Genomic DNA, 15,922 nt, shown 5'->3' with positions numbered 1-15,922 from the left:
TCTCCAATTGCCTGAAGCGCCCTGTGCCTTGTCAGTTCTGAAGGAGAACTTGCATGTTGGCGCCTACTTGTGGTATTTAGGTATGTACACTTTCCAAGGTGTCCTTTCAGAGAATGAGTAAAACTCCCTTCCAGGATGAAAAACACTGTGTGTGTAAGCTAGCCAGTATCCCAGCATTCCACCTCACAGAGAAAGGCAGGGATGGCTGCATTGCCTCTGGTTATATTTAGCATTGATGTCGGAGCAAACATTCAGCAAATGCCAACAGAAGATTGATTTTTTTTCAGAAATGCTCTTGATGCAGTTACTGTATAGTACGGAAACCCATTAGAGGCCATTATACCATAATTGCATTGAATAGATGTAATATATATCTCCTGTCAGTACCAGAAAGTTCTCACCCCAGGACCTAATTAGAAAGTGCAAATCTAGATCCATTGATTGCACCTCTGGAGCGGAACCAAGGTCTGCACCGTTTCTGTGGCCTACTTTGCTCTTAGCATGTATCCTTGATCAATGTTACAGTCTAGTAACATTGATCAAGGATACATGCCTAGTGACAGTGTTTCAGTACTTTCCTGGTTGTAATGGTTGTAATTTCTCCTGAATTTGCTGTTCCTTGTTGCAAATATCCAAAGACCACAAAGCAGTTGCGTTTCCTGTTCTCGATCCCATTGCAATGTGGATCTCGGCCATATGCACCTTACTGCCTGTGTCCAGGAAAGGCTGTGGTGGCCATGAAACAGGTACCATCTCTGTCTAAACTAGTGTGAAATAGAGGCTTGTTGGGTCTGCACTGCAGTAGGTTTAAGAGCTTTTCTGTTAGCTGAGGATATGCCCTGCTGATTACACCAAATTAATCAAAAGCACCGAGTAAACCACTCAATGTTGAATTTGTGGTTGGGTGTTTTAATGTTTCTCAGAAAAAAATTTCAATACTTTGAAGAGTGTACTGTAGCTTATTACACATGCATCTCCTGCAGGTTGTTGCTGGAACATTGCCTTAAATTACGGCATTTGTTATCTACACATGCTCTTATCAAGGGTTTACACAGATTACATTTTTGTATGAAATCAATTTATGCAGCCAGGTAGTGACTGAAGTTGTTTAAGTTCAGTACATTACTCAAGGGTGCAGCAGTACCCCAACTGGGAATTGAAACCACAACCTTTCAGTTACAAGCCCAGTTCCTTCAGCATTGCAAGGAAAATAAGGGTTTTCCAGGTCTTGACAGAAGCAAGTACCCTGCAATTCTGCTGAGCAGTATTCTTGGTTGTAACAACTGGTGAAATCCTCTTGACAGAATATTCTTCGTGTTCTGGTTGCTAGAAAGCTGGCCATGTCTCCAGTGAATATCAGTGGCTGTTCACTGGTCACTTCTTGGCTGCACTGATACTGTATGAAGCTCAGTCTTGGCTTGTGTTCAGTGATGCCCCCTGAAACATTCAAAGTGGCTTTGAGCTCAGTCTGCAGCAAAATAACAGCCGCGCTGCCCTGAATTCATGAAACGCTATGCAGGATATGCAAGCTAACACTTTATTTAAAGATTACCGGTTCAGCTTCCAGGGACAGCTGTGCTCGAGTAACATGTTTATTATTCAGGCTGGCGAGCTTGGACACAGGAGCAGCAGCCATTTTGGAGTGTTTTTTTTTTTAAGACACATTTCCCAAAATAAGTGTGTTTGTGAGCATTTTGGTTATGCCAGTTGCGATTCTGGGTCACTTGTCCCCATACTAGCAATTAAATACTGTCAACAGTATCTGATTCTGGATCAGTTCACCAAGACTGAATTCTAACCCCAAGCATTATATGTTAAAAAAAAAACTGATCTTGGGTTAAAGTGTGGAAAAAGAAACCATCTGAATTCACATCAGGCCGGGGTTGGTGAGCAGGCGTGTTTTCGGCTTGTAGACCTGATGGACGGGAGGAGGGGGCATCTGCCTGGCAGTTATTCACTCAGCTGACATTCTTGGCCAGAACTGTAAGTGCTAACCATGTGTGTCTCAGTGGGATGCTACCTGAGATAGAAGGTCTTAAGTTCTTGACATTTTCGGGATTCCCAAGCTGAATGTGTCTTCTATGAAACATGTTTTGCAGCCATTTGGATAGTAGTGTACATTTTGGCACACTACTGTCGGCCAGACTCTTTGCCTTCTTTGTCGTACATGACTGAATGTTCACTGCCATTTCATTGGCATATAAATGGGCTATGTTTGGAAATGTGTGAGTGTGGTGGGGATTACAGATGGCTATGGCCGACTCAGAATGAGGGCAGTGCTCCCAGTAGCCAAGGTCCCGTGGAGATCAAACGTGTTGACACACCTCCGAACATGAGGGACATAGTGTTGGTAATTTAGTGTCCCCCACTGTGTCTCTCTATCTATGAAGACAAAAGAGATTCTCTTCTTGCATTTCTTTTCTTCATCTTGAATGACTCTGTGGTGTAATGTTTAGGAGACTGGGCTCATAAGCAGAAGATCATAGGTTTTATATACAATATATATCATAGGTTTTATATACAGGTTTGATATAGGCCTATAGGGTAAACGGCTTCAGTGGGCTCCAGAATTATTGGCGCCGTTGATAAATATACACAAAATGTGCTGCAAACAAAAATGTTTTTCATTTTTTTGTACCCATTACTGGACTTGTGATGGTCAATTACCATCTGTGTTTTCTGAATTGACAGTTCTTTGGCCTTTCTCATGCTGATGGTTGACGAAGAGATTTTGCATGCCTGTTAACTAATTTTTTTAAACAGGAAGTGATGGAATGACACATTGTAGTTCTTTTAGACTGAGATGAACTAAATGAAGAGAAATTGTATTGCCTATTCCCCTTTGTTTGATTTTATTTACATACATTTTTAGGGGTGCCAATTTTGGCACCTGTGGTTTTCAGAGAAAATTAGATTACTGACTAAAACCATTAAACATGCAAGTAAATGTATTGAAATCAAAGTATATTGTTTTCCCGTATGTTTTTACATAAAATATAGATCATTATCCATGTTGTTTATTATATAGAGCATTTTATTAAGGGTGTCAATGATTCTGGAGCCTGCTGTATATATAACTGTATATATACTGCAGTTGTCCCCATGGGCAAGTTGCTTAACATGCATTGCTTCAGTAAACATGCATAAATGTACAACACATAAAATTGAAAACATGGAGGCTACTAACGTAATAAATAATGCAGTGTCATACTGTATAATATAGTGTACTGGCAGCACTGAAAGCTGGACATAAGGTCAGGTAAGTACTAAAGCATAGCTGAGTATTCATCAATGCTTAGTGTGGGGCTAGCCAACGGCTATGCTCCACTGGGTGTGAGATGTTCCTTCTCTCAGATGTGACTGTTCGAAGATGATAAGATAACATTTTATTTTAACTGTTCTTGAGTGATAAAAACCCTCATATGTGTTATAAATGGCCATTTATACACATGGATTATAGCCAGCTTAGACTGAAAAAGATGTGCCTAGCCTTTTTTACTGTTACATTCAGCATTTTCTGTTGCAAATGGGCTTCAAGATTTATTATCTGCCTAAATTAATATATTTTTAATCAAGCAATTATTATTCCTTTTGAATGTATCTAATTTCGGAAAGCGTGGTCATATCCATATGCTTATAGCATTAAGGAGTCGCTTTAAGAGTCCTTCTTTATGGGGGTATTAATAAGACTTGTAAATGGCCCTTAGAATAGAGCATTGTTGATTGCAAGAAGCTCCAGTTGACTCTTTGACAGAGCAGCAGTAACTGGATGAACATGACGTAATACCGGCTGGCTTGACTTGCCTTGCCTTGGCTTGGCTTGGACCTGGCATGCTCAGCGCTGGACAAAGAAGTGGGTCTGCAATAAATTACTGACAGGAGCTGACGACATGTAAAACCTAGCCATCCAAAACAGTACAGCCACCCATTCTGTACCTTCAGCCTTTTCCACTCTTTGAGAGCAGGTGTTATTTTTTTAGATTGGCTTGACAACTAATCTTCACTGCACTGATATTCCACAACCTGTGGTTGGTTCTGTCAAATATAATTTGTGAGAGCAGAGCTGTAGACTGTTTACCACCACAGAAACCACTCATTTTGGATTGTTTGATACCAGTATTTTCATGTGCTGGGCTTGCTGTTGACGTGAGTGTTGACTTTCTGAAGTCCTTATTTTCATAGGGTTTGTGATTGTTCAAGGACTAAATTACTGGCCTACTTAAACCATTTTTGCAATACCAGGCTCATGAGAAGGAGTTACCAGATTGGGCCATATCATGTATGATTCAACAATACCAAGTTAGAAGTCACTTTGGAACACCAGTCTGCCCACATATGCCTTTAGACCAGCATATTTGGCACAGATGAGTTTTACTTATTCTCACATTCTCACGAAGTATTTGTTCTTTCGTGAAGTTTTTTTTTGGTGGGACATCACATGTTCCATGACCATGCACTCAGGGAGAGCACAGGAAAAATGAGTGTGGCTGTAACAAAGAGAAGGGAATGCAACAGGGGTCAACAGAGGTCAACAGGGGTCGGAGTTTTGACCAAGGGGGGTATAAAGGGTGGTAGTGCATTCCCCAACTTACACGGCTCCATTTTATCTGAACGTCCCTCGGTGCCATTCATATCAACAGGACCTCGTCTGTGGTGGAAACCCCATTCATCTCTTACAGTACCTTGCAGTTTTTTCCATGCGCTGTTGGTCCCTGTTCCTCAAATCAAGGTCATTGAGGGCCAAAAACTGCAGATTTTCCACCTTCTCTTCACCTGGGAGTTAGGTGTGAAGCCATTCCGGCCAATCAATAGCACTAATTGTTCAGTTAATTAGACGAGGGGGAAAGGCAACCAAGGCCGGATTTGGATACATGGGCCAGATTTGAGGGTCCGTGCTGTCGGTTTATATCCTGCTCGTGGACAGGGTTCTGCTGCGTTGCCAGGGACGGTGCTTTCATTAGGTTCCCACATCCTGCGGTAAATTAACTTGTCAGTACTGCCATAACTCAGGCTTGTCCTTCTGTCCCTCTCTTCTTCCCAATAGCTCCAGAGCCTGAGCCACAATGTGATCTTCACCCTGGATTCCCTGTTGAAGGGAGAACTGAAAGGAGTCAAAGGGGTAAGATTTAGTGGGCTTCCGCCTTGCCGAAATCGCCTGGGATGGCCCCTTAGCTCTCATCAGCGCCTGAGGGCCCTTCCCTGCCGAAGACCAGATTTATCTCTCGCCGCCCCCCTTCCTTTTTCGGGGGAGGGGGGCAGTCTTCACAGTACACCCCCGACTTTGTTAAAAAGCCTGACCTTGTAAATCCGAGAAGCGAACGCTCGACCCCTTTGAGCAAAAGCGCTGAATAGATGAGTCCCGTTTTCATTAAGTGGGATCCTCTGCCCTGTGCAGGCCTTTTTATGTTGTATAAACTCGTAATTTTAGCTATCCCCTTTGTCTGTGTGCTGTGTCACACGCAGTGCATCCTCTTAAGAGCGCCCACGGGTAGTCCCGTATAATGCGTTCAATAATGGAGGGCAGCCATTTTTTTTTTTTCTTCTAAAAGCAAAGTTACTTTGGAATTGACTTTCTTTGCTTGAAATGCACAGCAATCAGTAAAGGCAGAGTAATCTTTTCAAAATCGGGGGCAGAAAGGCAAGATTGACAGATAGAGCAAGAACATGTGAATTTTGAAGTAAACCTGCAATAGCAACAATGGCTATTATTATTGTTCTACATTCATATTATTATAGTTTTCTCCCTTATGTGTAGTCGTAATAGTACTAGGTAGGGGGGCCTGTAGCGTAGTGGTTAAGGTAAAGGACTGGGACACTATATGTCACTCTGGATAAGAATGTCTACCAAATGCCAATAATGTAGTGTAATGTAGTAATAGTAGAAGCAATGCTGAAGTAACGATAGTAGTTACACGCAGTGCTTTTGTAAAATATATTTTGTTGCCGTCATTTAGCTCACCATCCCACCTCCATTCTTTAAAGTGATCCCGACGCCAAGTTGGAAATCGATCAGTGACACACAGAGGAGACGAGCCCTTCAGTCTGCTCGTGTGCTTCTCTCCCTCTCTGCCCTGCATCCCCGCACACTGACTCAGCAGAATCGCACTCCAAAAACGTGCTCTTGTCGGCCTATTCGTCCATTTATTGCCGGAGACAGCCCCTGACTTAGCAATGAACAAAGCACAAGGGGTTCACTAAAAAATAAGCACTGCAGAATATTTTCCATCGTTAAATAAGAAGCCATATTGAATGCAAACCTTTATTAATGCTTTACTACGGCCGGCTGGGAAAAAGCAGTTGCAGGTTGTTTGTCATTGGCTGCTGTCTGGGGTCCTTTTTTGTACACATGCCATGACAGTAAGAGATGCAAACTAAAACATAAATGTGCCACTTGTGTTTTGTGTATTGCTGTAAACAGACAAAATCCTGAAACATCCTGTTCTCAATTTCCCCATTAAGTGACATTAACGCAAATATTTATGTCCCATAGGTAGTGGTGTATATGTACTGATTCTCTTTATATCAAGTTCAATTTTTTTTCTTTTTCAGGATATAAAGAAGCCATTTGATAAGGCATGGAAGGATTATGAAGCCAAATTGTAAGTTTGTGTGTTTATGTGCATTTGTTTTGAAAGTAATTTGTATCGTTATTGGCACATAGCTGCTGGTCATAGCTGTTGAATGTGTTTCTGTGCTGAAGTACTCCAAAGATTCTTACAGTGTAGTGGATCACCTTGTCACTTCTAATTTGTCCTGAATTGACAACATAAACAAGATGAATGACTGTTACAGTTGTTGTCATTGTATTCCTAGTCTAGTATTACAGCGGTAGAGATATTTTAAGGCCTTGTGGTCATAGGGCCACTTCACTTCAATAAGTGACACTCTGTTTATGGTCAGATTAAAGAGATTGATTGGGTGTTATGGCCTTGTGGTAGTTTCCTGTTCTGCCCAGGGGGTCCAGTTGTACACCAGCTGCACCCAATAGAAACTGGAATACACTTTCATTATATGAGCCAAGTTTGGGCATTGATCCTGTTACAGCCGCATGACCCATAGTTGTTGTAATAGTAGTAATGAAAAGGTGTGATTGAAACTCACTTTTAGCTACTCTCTCTATTGGCCCAGTGGCCCTTTTGATTTATCATGGAACAAGCTCTTAAGTAGAAATGAAATGCAGGCCTAGCTGTTTGCAGCAGTTCAAGTGTCCTCTCCCAAGCTTGTAATCAAGCTGCACTCTGATTGGATGTGGTGAGGAGCAGGCATGTTAGATTAGCAGCTTGTTCATGAAGCTCGCCTTCATCTTTTTATATTAGTGAAGTATTGGTGTTCAAACTCAATTTCAATTCAATTCAATTCAATTTTATTTGTATAGCGCTTTTCACAGAAGACTGCCACAAAGACACTTTACAGAGTAACAGAAGGGAAAAAAGGGGAAACACCAGGCCTGAACCCCTAGATAGCAAGCACAGGAGGTAAAAATCTTGAGTGGAACCAAGCTATGGAGGGGGAACTCATCCTCCGTTTGCCAGCGAGGCGTAAAAGTAGAATGGATGTAACAGAAATTTAATCTTTTTCAGTGGATAAAAGTTGAGGTATTTAACTTGCAGGTAAAGTGAGCTAAAAAGACCACATGAAACCCAGGTGCGTCAGTTATCGAGGCATTAAGAATGGGAGATCTAGGGTGACCAGATGCAAACAGTCCAAATGTGGGACAAACAGTAAGATTTTGCAGGACAATGTGGGACAGATTGATAATGTCCATTCTTTATAGGTTACCAATGCAAAATGTATATAATGTTGATATAATGACAAGTTGCAAAATCTGAATACCTACCAAGTTACAAAATCAATTGGGTACGTTATAGGCATGATACGTAATTTAGATTAAACGGGCAATTCAAAAATAATAATGAACGGGAAAAAGAACAGTCGGAATTAACAGGATAGCTCAATCCGACAGCCTTCCGAATACTGACGTGTCTTTATATTTAGGCATAAAATTCAAAGCAAATCTTGCGTGTCAAAATCAAATAGTCTGATAGCTACTGTCACAGCTACAGTGACTTTGTCTGTCTGGCTATCATCTTTGGCTTTAAGTAGAAATGCATCCATAGAGCAGGGGACTGTCACAAAGCAATATTAGCTACCGAGTTAGCTGAATAAAACCCGGAATTCTCCTAAATCTGGAACACAAACTGAAAAAAACTCAGTGTAGTTATTCAGATTGCTAAATCAATAATCCTGCTTCCTGATACAGACCCCCTCTGCGGACTTTCCAGTGAAAGTGCACTGCAGTGCTTCAAGTCTTAAAAGGCAAAACTTAATATGAATATGCCAAAAGATGCACAAGGATCTGAGAGCATCGCCTGGGAATAGCCTTTTCCATTCTTGGCTTTAACTGCATGTTATATTATTTTTAATATATCTGGATATAATGCTGGCTCGCTTCGACTATGTGCCTTGTTTATGTTTTTTGACTGAAGAGCACGTTAATTAAGAGCTATCAAACTCCGATACGAGCTAACGGCATATGAGATGAGTAGTGAGAGCTAGAAAGATTCTATTAGAAAGTGGAGACGTCTAAGCAGCAGATAATGCCACAGATTATTATTGGATACAAATTTAAATCGGTTGTTTAATGTTTAAGTGGAGAAACGTATAGTTTGTTATTTTGCTTCAAAATGTGGGACAGCGTCTCAATATGTGGGACGCGGGACAAAATGCAAAATGCTGTGCAGTGCAGCTTACAGCGGGACTCCACCTAGGGAGGAGTGACTTCTGAATCATTGTTGAGGATCTGTCCATATGCTGCAGTACACTAGCTAAGTCTGGCTCTGTTCCTCATATAAATCAAGTGAGAGCAATTTCAGTATGCTCGCCCATGTTGTAATTTGCTCTGCATAAGGGTTTTGGCTAAGCGACTGTAATGTAATGGGATGTGCTCTGATTTAATTTGGCAATCTTCATTGCTTTGCTCGTAAATCCAAAAGGCTACCCGCCGGAGCGAAATTGTCCGTGTCTGCAATGAGACGGACGCAATGTTCCCAACTGAAGATGGATTTAATTATGCACAAGTGCACGGGAACACAAGCATGTTACAAAATGCTCGTATAGAAGTTGAGGTTGAAGATCCTGTTCTAATTGGAGGGCTATCATGGTATTGCTAAGAGAATTGATCAGCCAATTTTTGGACAGAGTGGAAAGCAGAGACAGGAACAGAACAGGCTATAGCTGGCCTAGTACCTTCATTATTCCTCATCGTTGTTCCTGTTAATTACATTAGAATTTGCATGGGAAATTAGCATTCAGCTCCTCTCCGTTCAAAAAAAGACATAATCATCAGTCTTGCTGAATGGTCTTGTGGTGGAGTCGTGGTGTCTCATCCTATTCCGATTTGTTATCAACTACATTAACTATGACTACTAATGTAGTGGCTTGGTTGATACAACATCAGGAATATAGTATATGTGTAGCCACTGCAGATTGTATCTTACAGCATTCTGAAATGTTGGCCTTATAGTAATGTTCACGTATAACTGAAAAACCTAAAGATATTGGATCCGTATGCATGACTTTTTCTACAGTTGTTCCGTAGAAACTCACTAGATCAGTGGTGGCCACCTCACAAAGATGCTGAGAGTTAAAGCGGATTGCCGTTTTGATGATCGCAGCCTAACCTACACGATTTATTTGTCTGTGGCCCCTTTGTTTTTTCAGTACTAAGATCGAAAAGGAAAAGCGCGAGCACGCCAAGCAGCACGGCATGATCCGCACGGAGATCACCGGGGCCGAGATCGCCGAGGAGATGGAGAAGGAGCGTCGGCTTTTTCAGTTGCAGATGTGTGAGGTCAGTCTGCGTGTGTATCTGTGTGTAAGCTTACTGTAAGCGTGTGTGGTTTGTGGCCGAGGTCAAAGGTCACACAAAGGCTCAGTTTAGCGCTTGTTATTGCTTCCCACAGTAAACAGTGTTATGCAATTATCACTGTATATGAAAACAGAAGAGTGGTTAGAAACAAATGGGATTTTTACTACTGGATCATGGAGGTCTTGCTTTTGTAATTTCTCTACAAATTAAAAGTCAAAACATCTGTACGGTAAATGAATGTGTAAATGACTTTCAAGACCATCCAAGTTAAACAAATGTGGAGACTATTCAGCAATGGAGATTAAGGACAAGGGTGATGTAGTGATGTAGGGTCAGAACAATATTAGTCTTTTTCTGAAGTGAACTCTCTGATTGATTGCATCTCCTCTGAATTATGGGTACTGTATAGAGCAGGGGTCTTCAACCTTTTTCAGCCCAAGGACCCCTTGGCTGAGAGAGACACTGAGCACGGACCCCCCACCCCAAATTTAGTATTGATAGGCCTATTCACCTTATATTTGGACTGTCAGTCACGGATGGAATATCTCATAGGCTACCTAGTGAGAGGACTGACCCTGGTGAGTGGCACAGAGCTTCTCTATTCTAGGACAGATGGAAGTTCTGATATTGGGAGCCACATCTTTGACGAGCGCATTAAGGCCACTTTTTAAGCCAACCATAGCTCTTGCACCGTCTGTGCACATCGCGACACATTTTGGCCAGGGTATATCATGTTCACGGAAAAAATCATCGATCACTTTGAAAATCTCAGAACTTGTTAAACGCCCAGGCAGCTGCTTACAAAAAAGAAATTCCTCCTGCATCTCATTTTGGTCGACAAACCGCACAAACGCCAAAAGCTGAGCGCCGTTTGACACATCGGTGGATTCATCTAATTGCAGTGCAAAAGAATCAGCCTGACGGAGTTTCTCTACTAGTTGCGCCCTCACATGAGCTGCCATTTCATCAATCCGGCGGGCGATGATTGTGCCTGACAATGGCATGCTTTTAAATTTTTTAATGTACTCATCATTCCCAAACATTGTTTTGCACATATCACTAGCTGCAAGTGATATTAAACTTCCTGCTATTGTGTAGGGCTTTTTTGTCTGAGCGACACGTAATGCAAGTTGATAAGATGCTTTTTAAGCTAACTCGCCAACTTTCGCTGATTGTCTCATCAAGGTCTGTTGGCCTGCAAAAGCTTTTAAACGGGACTGGAAATATAAAATGTTTTTTTCCTTCAAGTGTGTCTCTAAGTGTCGTTGCAGCTTTGATGGCTTCATACTTTCGTTTGATAGCACGGCAGAGCAAACCACACACATTGGTAATTCAACACCATCGGTCTCCTTGCAGGTGAAGCCAAACTGTAGATAATTTTCTCAATATTTACGAGTCTTCTCTCATTTGCGTTTATGGCTATTCATTGAAGTGGTGTTGGCATCCTCTGAAGGTGGGTCACCCGAACCGCCATCAGTCGTGTCTGACGTGGAGCTTTTGTTCTGAGATTTCCATCATTTCACATTTTATGGTTATTCCTGTTTTGGCACAGGATAGCTAAATGTTGCACATGTGGATCACATGATCACATGCATGATTCATGGGTAGCCTACTATGTGTTATTATAAACGAATAGGAAGCGTTTTTCTTTTCTATATTCTGTTAGCCTATGACATTTTGAATTTTTGGAAGAGGAAAAAAATGCTTCAGGTGAAATTATTTTCCGGACCCCCTGTAGTACCTCCACGGACCCCCTAGGGGTCGCGACCCCCCAGTTGAAGACCGATGGTATAGAGAGACGCGTTGCTCTCAGTGGAAACTGATTAATTTCAAAGACGTCCTTTATCCTGCAGGAATTACACAGGTACTTACATTGTACATATTACTGGGCTATTTTAATTTGATCAACGCAAGATACTGATAGCATTCCCCTGACTGGGAGTACATTTTATAAGGTAGCTCTGTCTCTGAAAATTCCAGGAGACCAAAATTGTATTTTGTTCTCACCTCATCCATTGACTTGGGGATGTGTAGGAGGAACATAAATTGCTCATCAGAGATTCGGAGCACCCGTGCTCTGCAAACGTATTCAGCATCTCAGAGGTGAAATTATTGAAAATATGCTAACGTAACATTGCTCACATGACCTGTGTTTCTGACTTTCATTATATTAGCATTAGTGTCTTAACCCTTTCAGTCCAAAGCCCAATATGAAGGGGTTTTGGCTTGAGAAGATTTAGTATGGTCTAAAAACTATAGTATAGCCCTTATTAAAACCTTTTGGTTGGTTGAAAAGGTGTAAGGTCACGAGTCTCATACTGTATTTTACGGTAGTTATGCTTCAATTACATAATTGTTTTTGATTCAGATACTTGTCTGTGCCCAAGTGATCTTGCCTGGTGCAATTGAGCCAACCAAGAGGACCAGAAGGCGGAGTGTGCTCTTTTTGATAGTATATAATATGTTCCAATAAACCAGACAAGCTCAGTCCAGCATAGACAAGTATTTGAATACAAAACGAATACATAATTGACCCATGTCTGAGTCACAGTGGGCTGTTGTACTGGCTGAGTACAAGAGCTCTGCGCAGGAGTACCATGGGAAGGCATTCGCAATGACTAATACCTGCCCAGATCCCACAGAGACAAGAGTATTGGCGGTTTTGGAGCACATTGGTATTTCTTTTACCTTCCACTATTCAGATAGCTCTGTGCTGTGAGACCCAAAGGCTCTTTTTAAATGAAGTCAGGAGGCCGGATTATTAATCTCAGATAAAGAGCAGCCTCGGGGATTAGGGAATGGACACCAAAAGCACAGATACACAGCGAGTCTGTGAAGAAAACAGCTTCACGGATGGAAAGATGGAAAAGTGACCTGTTTCATAAATCCTTCCTCAGGGTTTGCATGGCATCATCTGTCATTCATTGGTTTGCCAATTGCCTCATTTGTTTGTTTTGTTTTGGTTTCATATGATTTTTCAGACCGCTTTTTCCTTTTTGTTTTTAACAAAAATTGTCATCCCTTAATAACAAACTGTCAAACCTTTTGACAAATTAAACTTTTTTATATATCATTGTCATTCAAAAAGGACATGGCTTATTCATATTCACAGACTGTGACATTTTACGACATCGATCGCATTACATTGCAGCTGTTTGAGAAATCAAAGCGTAGATTTCAGAAGCCCTCATGCATGGCATCTGCAATCAAAGCATCGTCCTTTTGGCATTCATCTGTTAAGCATGGATGCTCAGAAATACAGGACTGGACGTGGTTTGGAGATGACTGTTCCACAATGGTTATCCTTGAAAAAAGGCAATATGCTTTTTTAGTCTCTGAAGCTGATGACATGATGAGTATGGTTTATTGCGAGAGGTGTAGTTAAGACTATGGAGGAAAGCGCAAGATCCAGCTGGTAGAGGTGTATTGTGCTTCAAAACATTACGGGCCTTGTTTTTTATGCAATTTAATGTCATATTTTCGGACAAAATGAATAATATTTCAGTAATCTTAAAATGACACTCATTATGAATTTTGGCGTGTTTGTTTTTTTTCTCTCACAGTACCTGATCAAAGTTAATGAGATAAAGACCAAGAAGGGGGTGGATCTTCTTCAGAACCTAATAAAGTATTACCACGCACAATGCAAGTAAGTACCTGTCATCCGCCAGACCTTGACTCAAGTTAAGTGTCTGTCCAAATGTTTTGCAGATGTTAAGCAAATTTCTGAAAAGTCGGCAAAAGAAAATGGGAATCATATGGGTCTTTCCAATTGCTTATTTTTCACCTCCATCTTCCTTTTCTTTCTGCCAGCTCTACCCGCTGGGGGAGGTGAAGATGGGGGAATCGAGATAACGGGAATTAGGCAAATGGAATGTCCATGCTCATTCAAATGTCAGTTCGAAGCCATGTCAGTTACGGACGTGGCATATGAGTGGCAGATGGAAAGAGGGGGATCCACAAGGTTGATAATTTATATGTCACGTATTCCAAAAAAGAAAGGATGCACTCTTCTTTTCTTGCTCAAGAAAACTTTGGGAGCCTCTAACTTTGGCTTCTAGTGCAGGAGGAACATTTGACAGGTTGCAATTTCCTTAAAGATGTGGGACCTTGATCGATTTCCAGGTGAGACAAAGAACAAGGAGATAGGAGGTGGAAAATAACTGATAAGAAAGTGCCAGCTTAGGCCTGCAGCATTTGACTTAGGTCCCCGCAATGTCATTATTTATTAGAAAAATCTGTTTCCATCACCCTTTATCGAACCTTCTCTTTATCAGTACAACAACTTTTCCACTTTGGCCTAGTGTAAAACAATTTCAGCCATTCCCACTCAAGTTTACTTACGCACACATTCAAAATTTGCATAAAAACGACTGGATGGAAACCCAACTTATAAACTGTTGCAAATCAGTGCAGAGACCAACTTCCATCCGACCAGCCTGTGTGGACTTCAATAGCATTCCTTCTAATGTTTCACTGACTTGTGACTTATAGGATTCAAGAGGAATGGTATGTTGGAACAGAGGGAAGGCAGTGTTTATTGTCTCGGGAAAAATTGAGAATGGACAGCTGATTCACTTTCTGACACACTCACTAACAATGATGGACATTAGCTTATTAGATTGGTCCTTTGTCTCATTACTGTATGGTTATTCAAATCCATTCTCACAGGTGCACTTTTCTGCAGTTTTAAAACTAAATGTCCACTGTGGTAAATAAGCTCAGACTTTAAGGAATGTAACATTATGAGAATTTTTTTAAATACTCCAAATCTACCCATGCTACGTATACGTATTAGGAAGGCCAGTGCCAGTGGTGGCTGTGTGAATTTAACTCCTGTATGAACAGTAAAAAGAATGTTAAATTTCCCAAAACCTGCCAGACCCACCTCCTCGATTTGTTTAGATTTAATATAATTAGTTGTATTTACTCCAAGCAGTTTGATATGTTATTGTGTCTCTCCGAACTCGGATTGCAAGCAGGAGAAGCAGACGCCCTAACCGTTAGACTAAATCAGCGGACTGGTGAAGCCAGTCTCTCGGAAAAAGGAGCCACATCTCTCGTCAGTTAAAATCTGAACTGCCCTTTAGCACCCCCAGTGGACATTTCATTTTGAAACTGCAGCAAAATGTACCTGTGAGAACATATTCATGCTCATGTGGTACTTCCAATGTGACTGGGTAGCATACAGCGTGTGTTTTAGAGTGTGCTTTAGAGTAGTTGGATACATATAGCCCATATAGCACATTAACATTATGTCTGTAATGTACTGAAAGTCCAGTCCTTTACAATGAGGAATTGATGATGACGGGAATTTATTATTACTTGAGCTGGGGTATTTATTCTTAATTGAATATTTGAATAGTGTTCAGATGTAGTGTGCTATTTCACTCTTAATTTCTCTTATAATCATGGTGTAATATTTAGAATGGGCACTTGAAATAAATATTAAGTGTTCTGGAAAATGTAAATTATCCTTTGAAAATCAATGCCAGGGAAAATTAGCATTTGTATGAATGAAGCTCACATCAAACAAGTTGACTTTACATACAGTTGGCTCCTACTGTATTTTGTTTATTCATTATTTTGCACAAGAAGGCTATTAAGAGCCTTTTGCAGGCAAGTATTATGTATAATGTATAGTAAAAGTGAGACATTCACATTTTCAGTTTGTCAGTTTATGTAAACCAATATTTTTGCAGCTGTGGGAAGAGGCAAACACTTGGAGAAAGGAAAAAAGCTTTGAGCAAATGCTAACATCATAAAGAGAGAGGCAACAAATGGTTTTGTGAAGAACTGACAGCTTTATATATGGACCCTTCACACTCCATGAACTCAGCTGGGAACCTTTGAGACAGATGCATTGTACTGTTTGAATGCTGGTTTTTGTTCCGATGCTATGCTTAACATAGCTACAAGCTTAGTGGGACAGATTCAGATCTGCAGTCATGAATTTGCAGTTAATTTAAGATAAGTGGTCCCCTTTGTTGAAATTTAAAAAGCTCAGCTCTTTCTGTCAGGACAAACCCACCATTTTGAATAATTGATTAAATA

At 41.0% G+C, this 15,922-nt stretch overlaps 1 protein-coding gene across 5 annotated transcripts in view; it reads left to right on the top strand.

The window, feature by feature from the left end:
• The window catches only part of LOC133125874 (arf-GAP with SH3 domain, ANK repeat and PH domain-containing protein 1-like), a 109,191-nt gene that overhangs the window by 55,823 nt on the left and 37,446 nt on the right, over positions 1-15,922 (top strand). For all 5 annotated transcript variants that reach the window (XR_009708477.1, XM_061237572.1, XM_061237569.1 and 2 more), the window contains exons 4-7: positions 5,045-5,119; positions 6,550-6,599; positions 9,721-9,850; positions 13,432-13,517. Coding sequence is in view for 4 of the 5 variants with exons in the window: in XM_061237572.1 (XP_061093556.1) it covers positions 5,045-5,119; positions 6,550-6,599; positions 9,721-9,850; positions 13,432-13,517 (341 nt within the window). In the remaining variant the exon portion in view is untranslated. The remainder of the gene's footprint in view (positions 1-5,044; positions 5,120-6,549; positions 6,600-9,720; positions 9,851-13,431; positions 13,518-15,922) is intronic.

This window comes from Conger conger, chromosome 4 (assembly GCF_963514075.1).
Source record: "Conger conger chromosome 4, fConCon1.1, whole genome shotgun sequence".
NCBI lineage: Eukaryota > Metazoa > Chordata > Actinopteri > Anguilliformes > Congridae > Conger > Conger conger.
The sequence above is the reverse complement of the archived record's forward strand: the minus strand, read 5'-3'. Positions and strand labels throughout refer to the sequence as shown.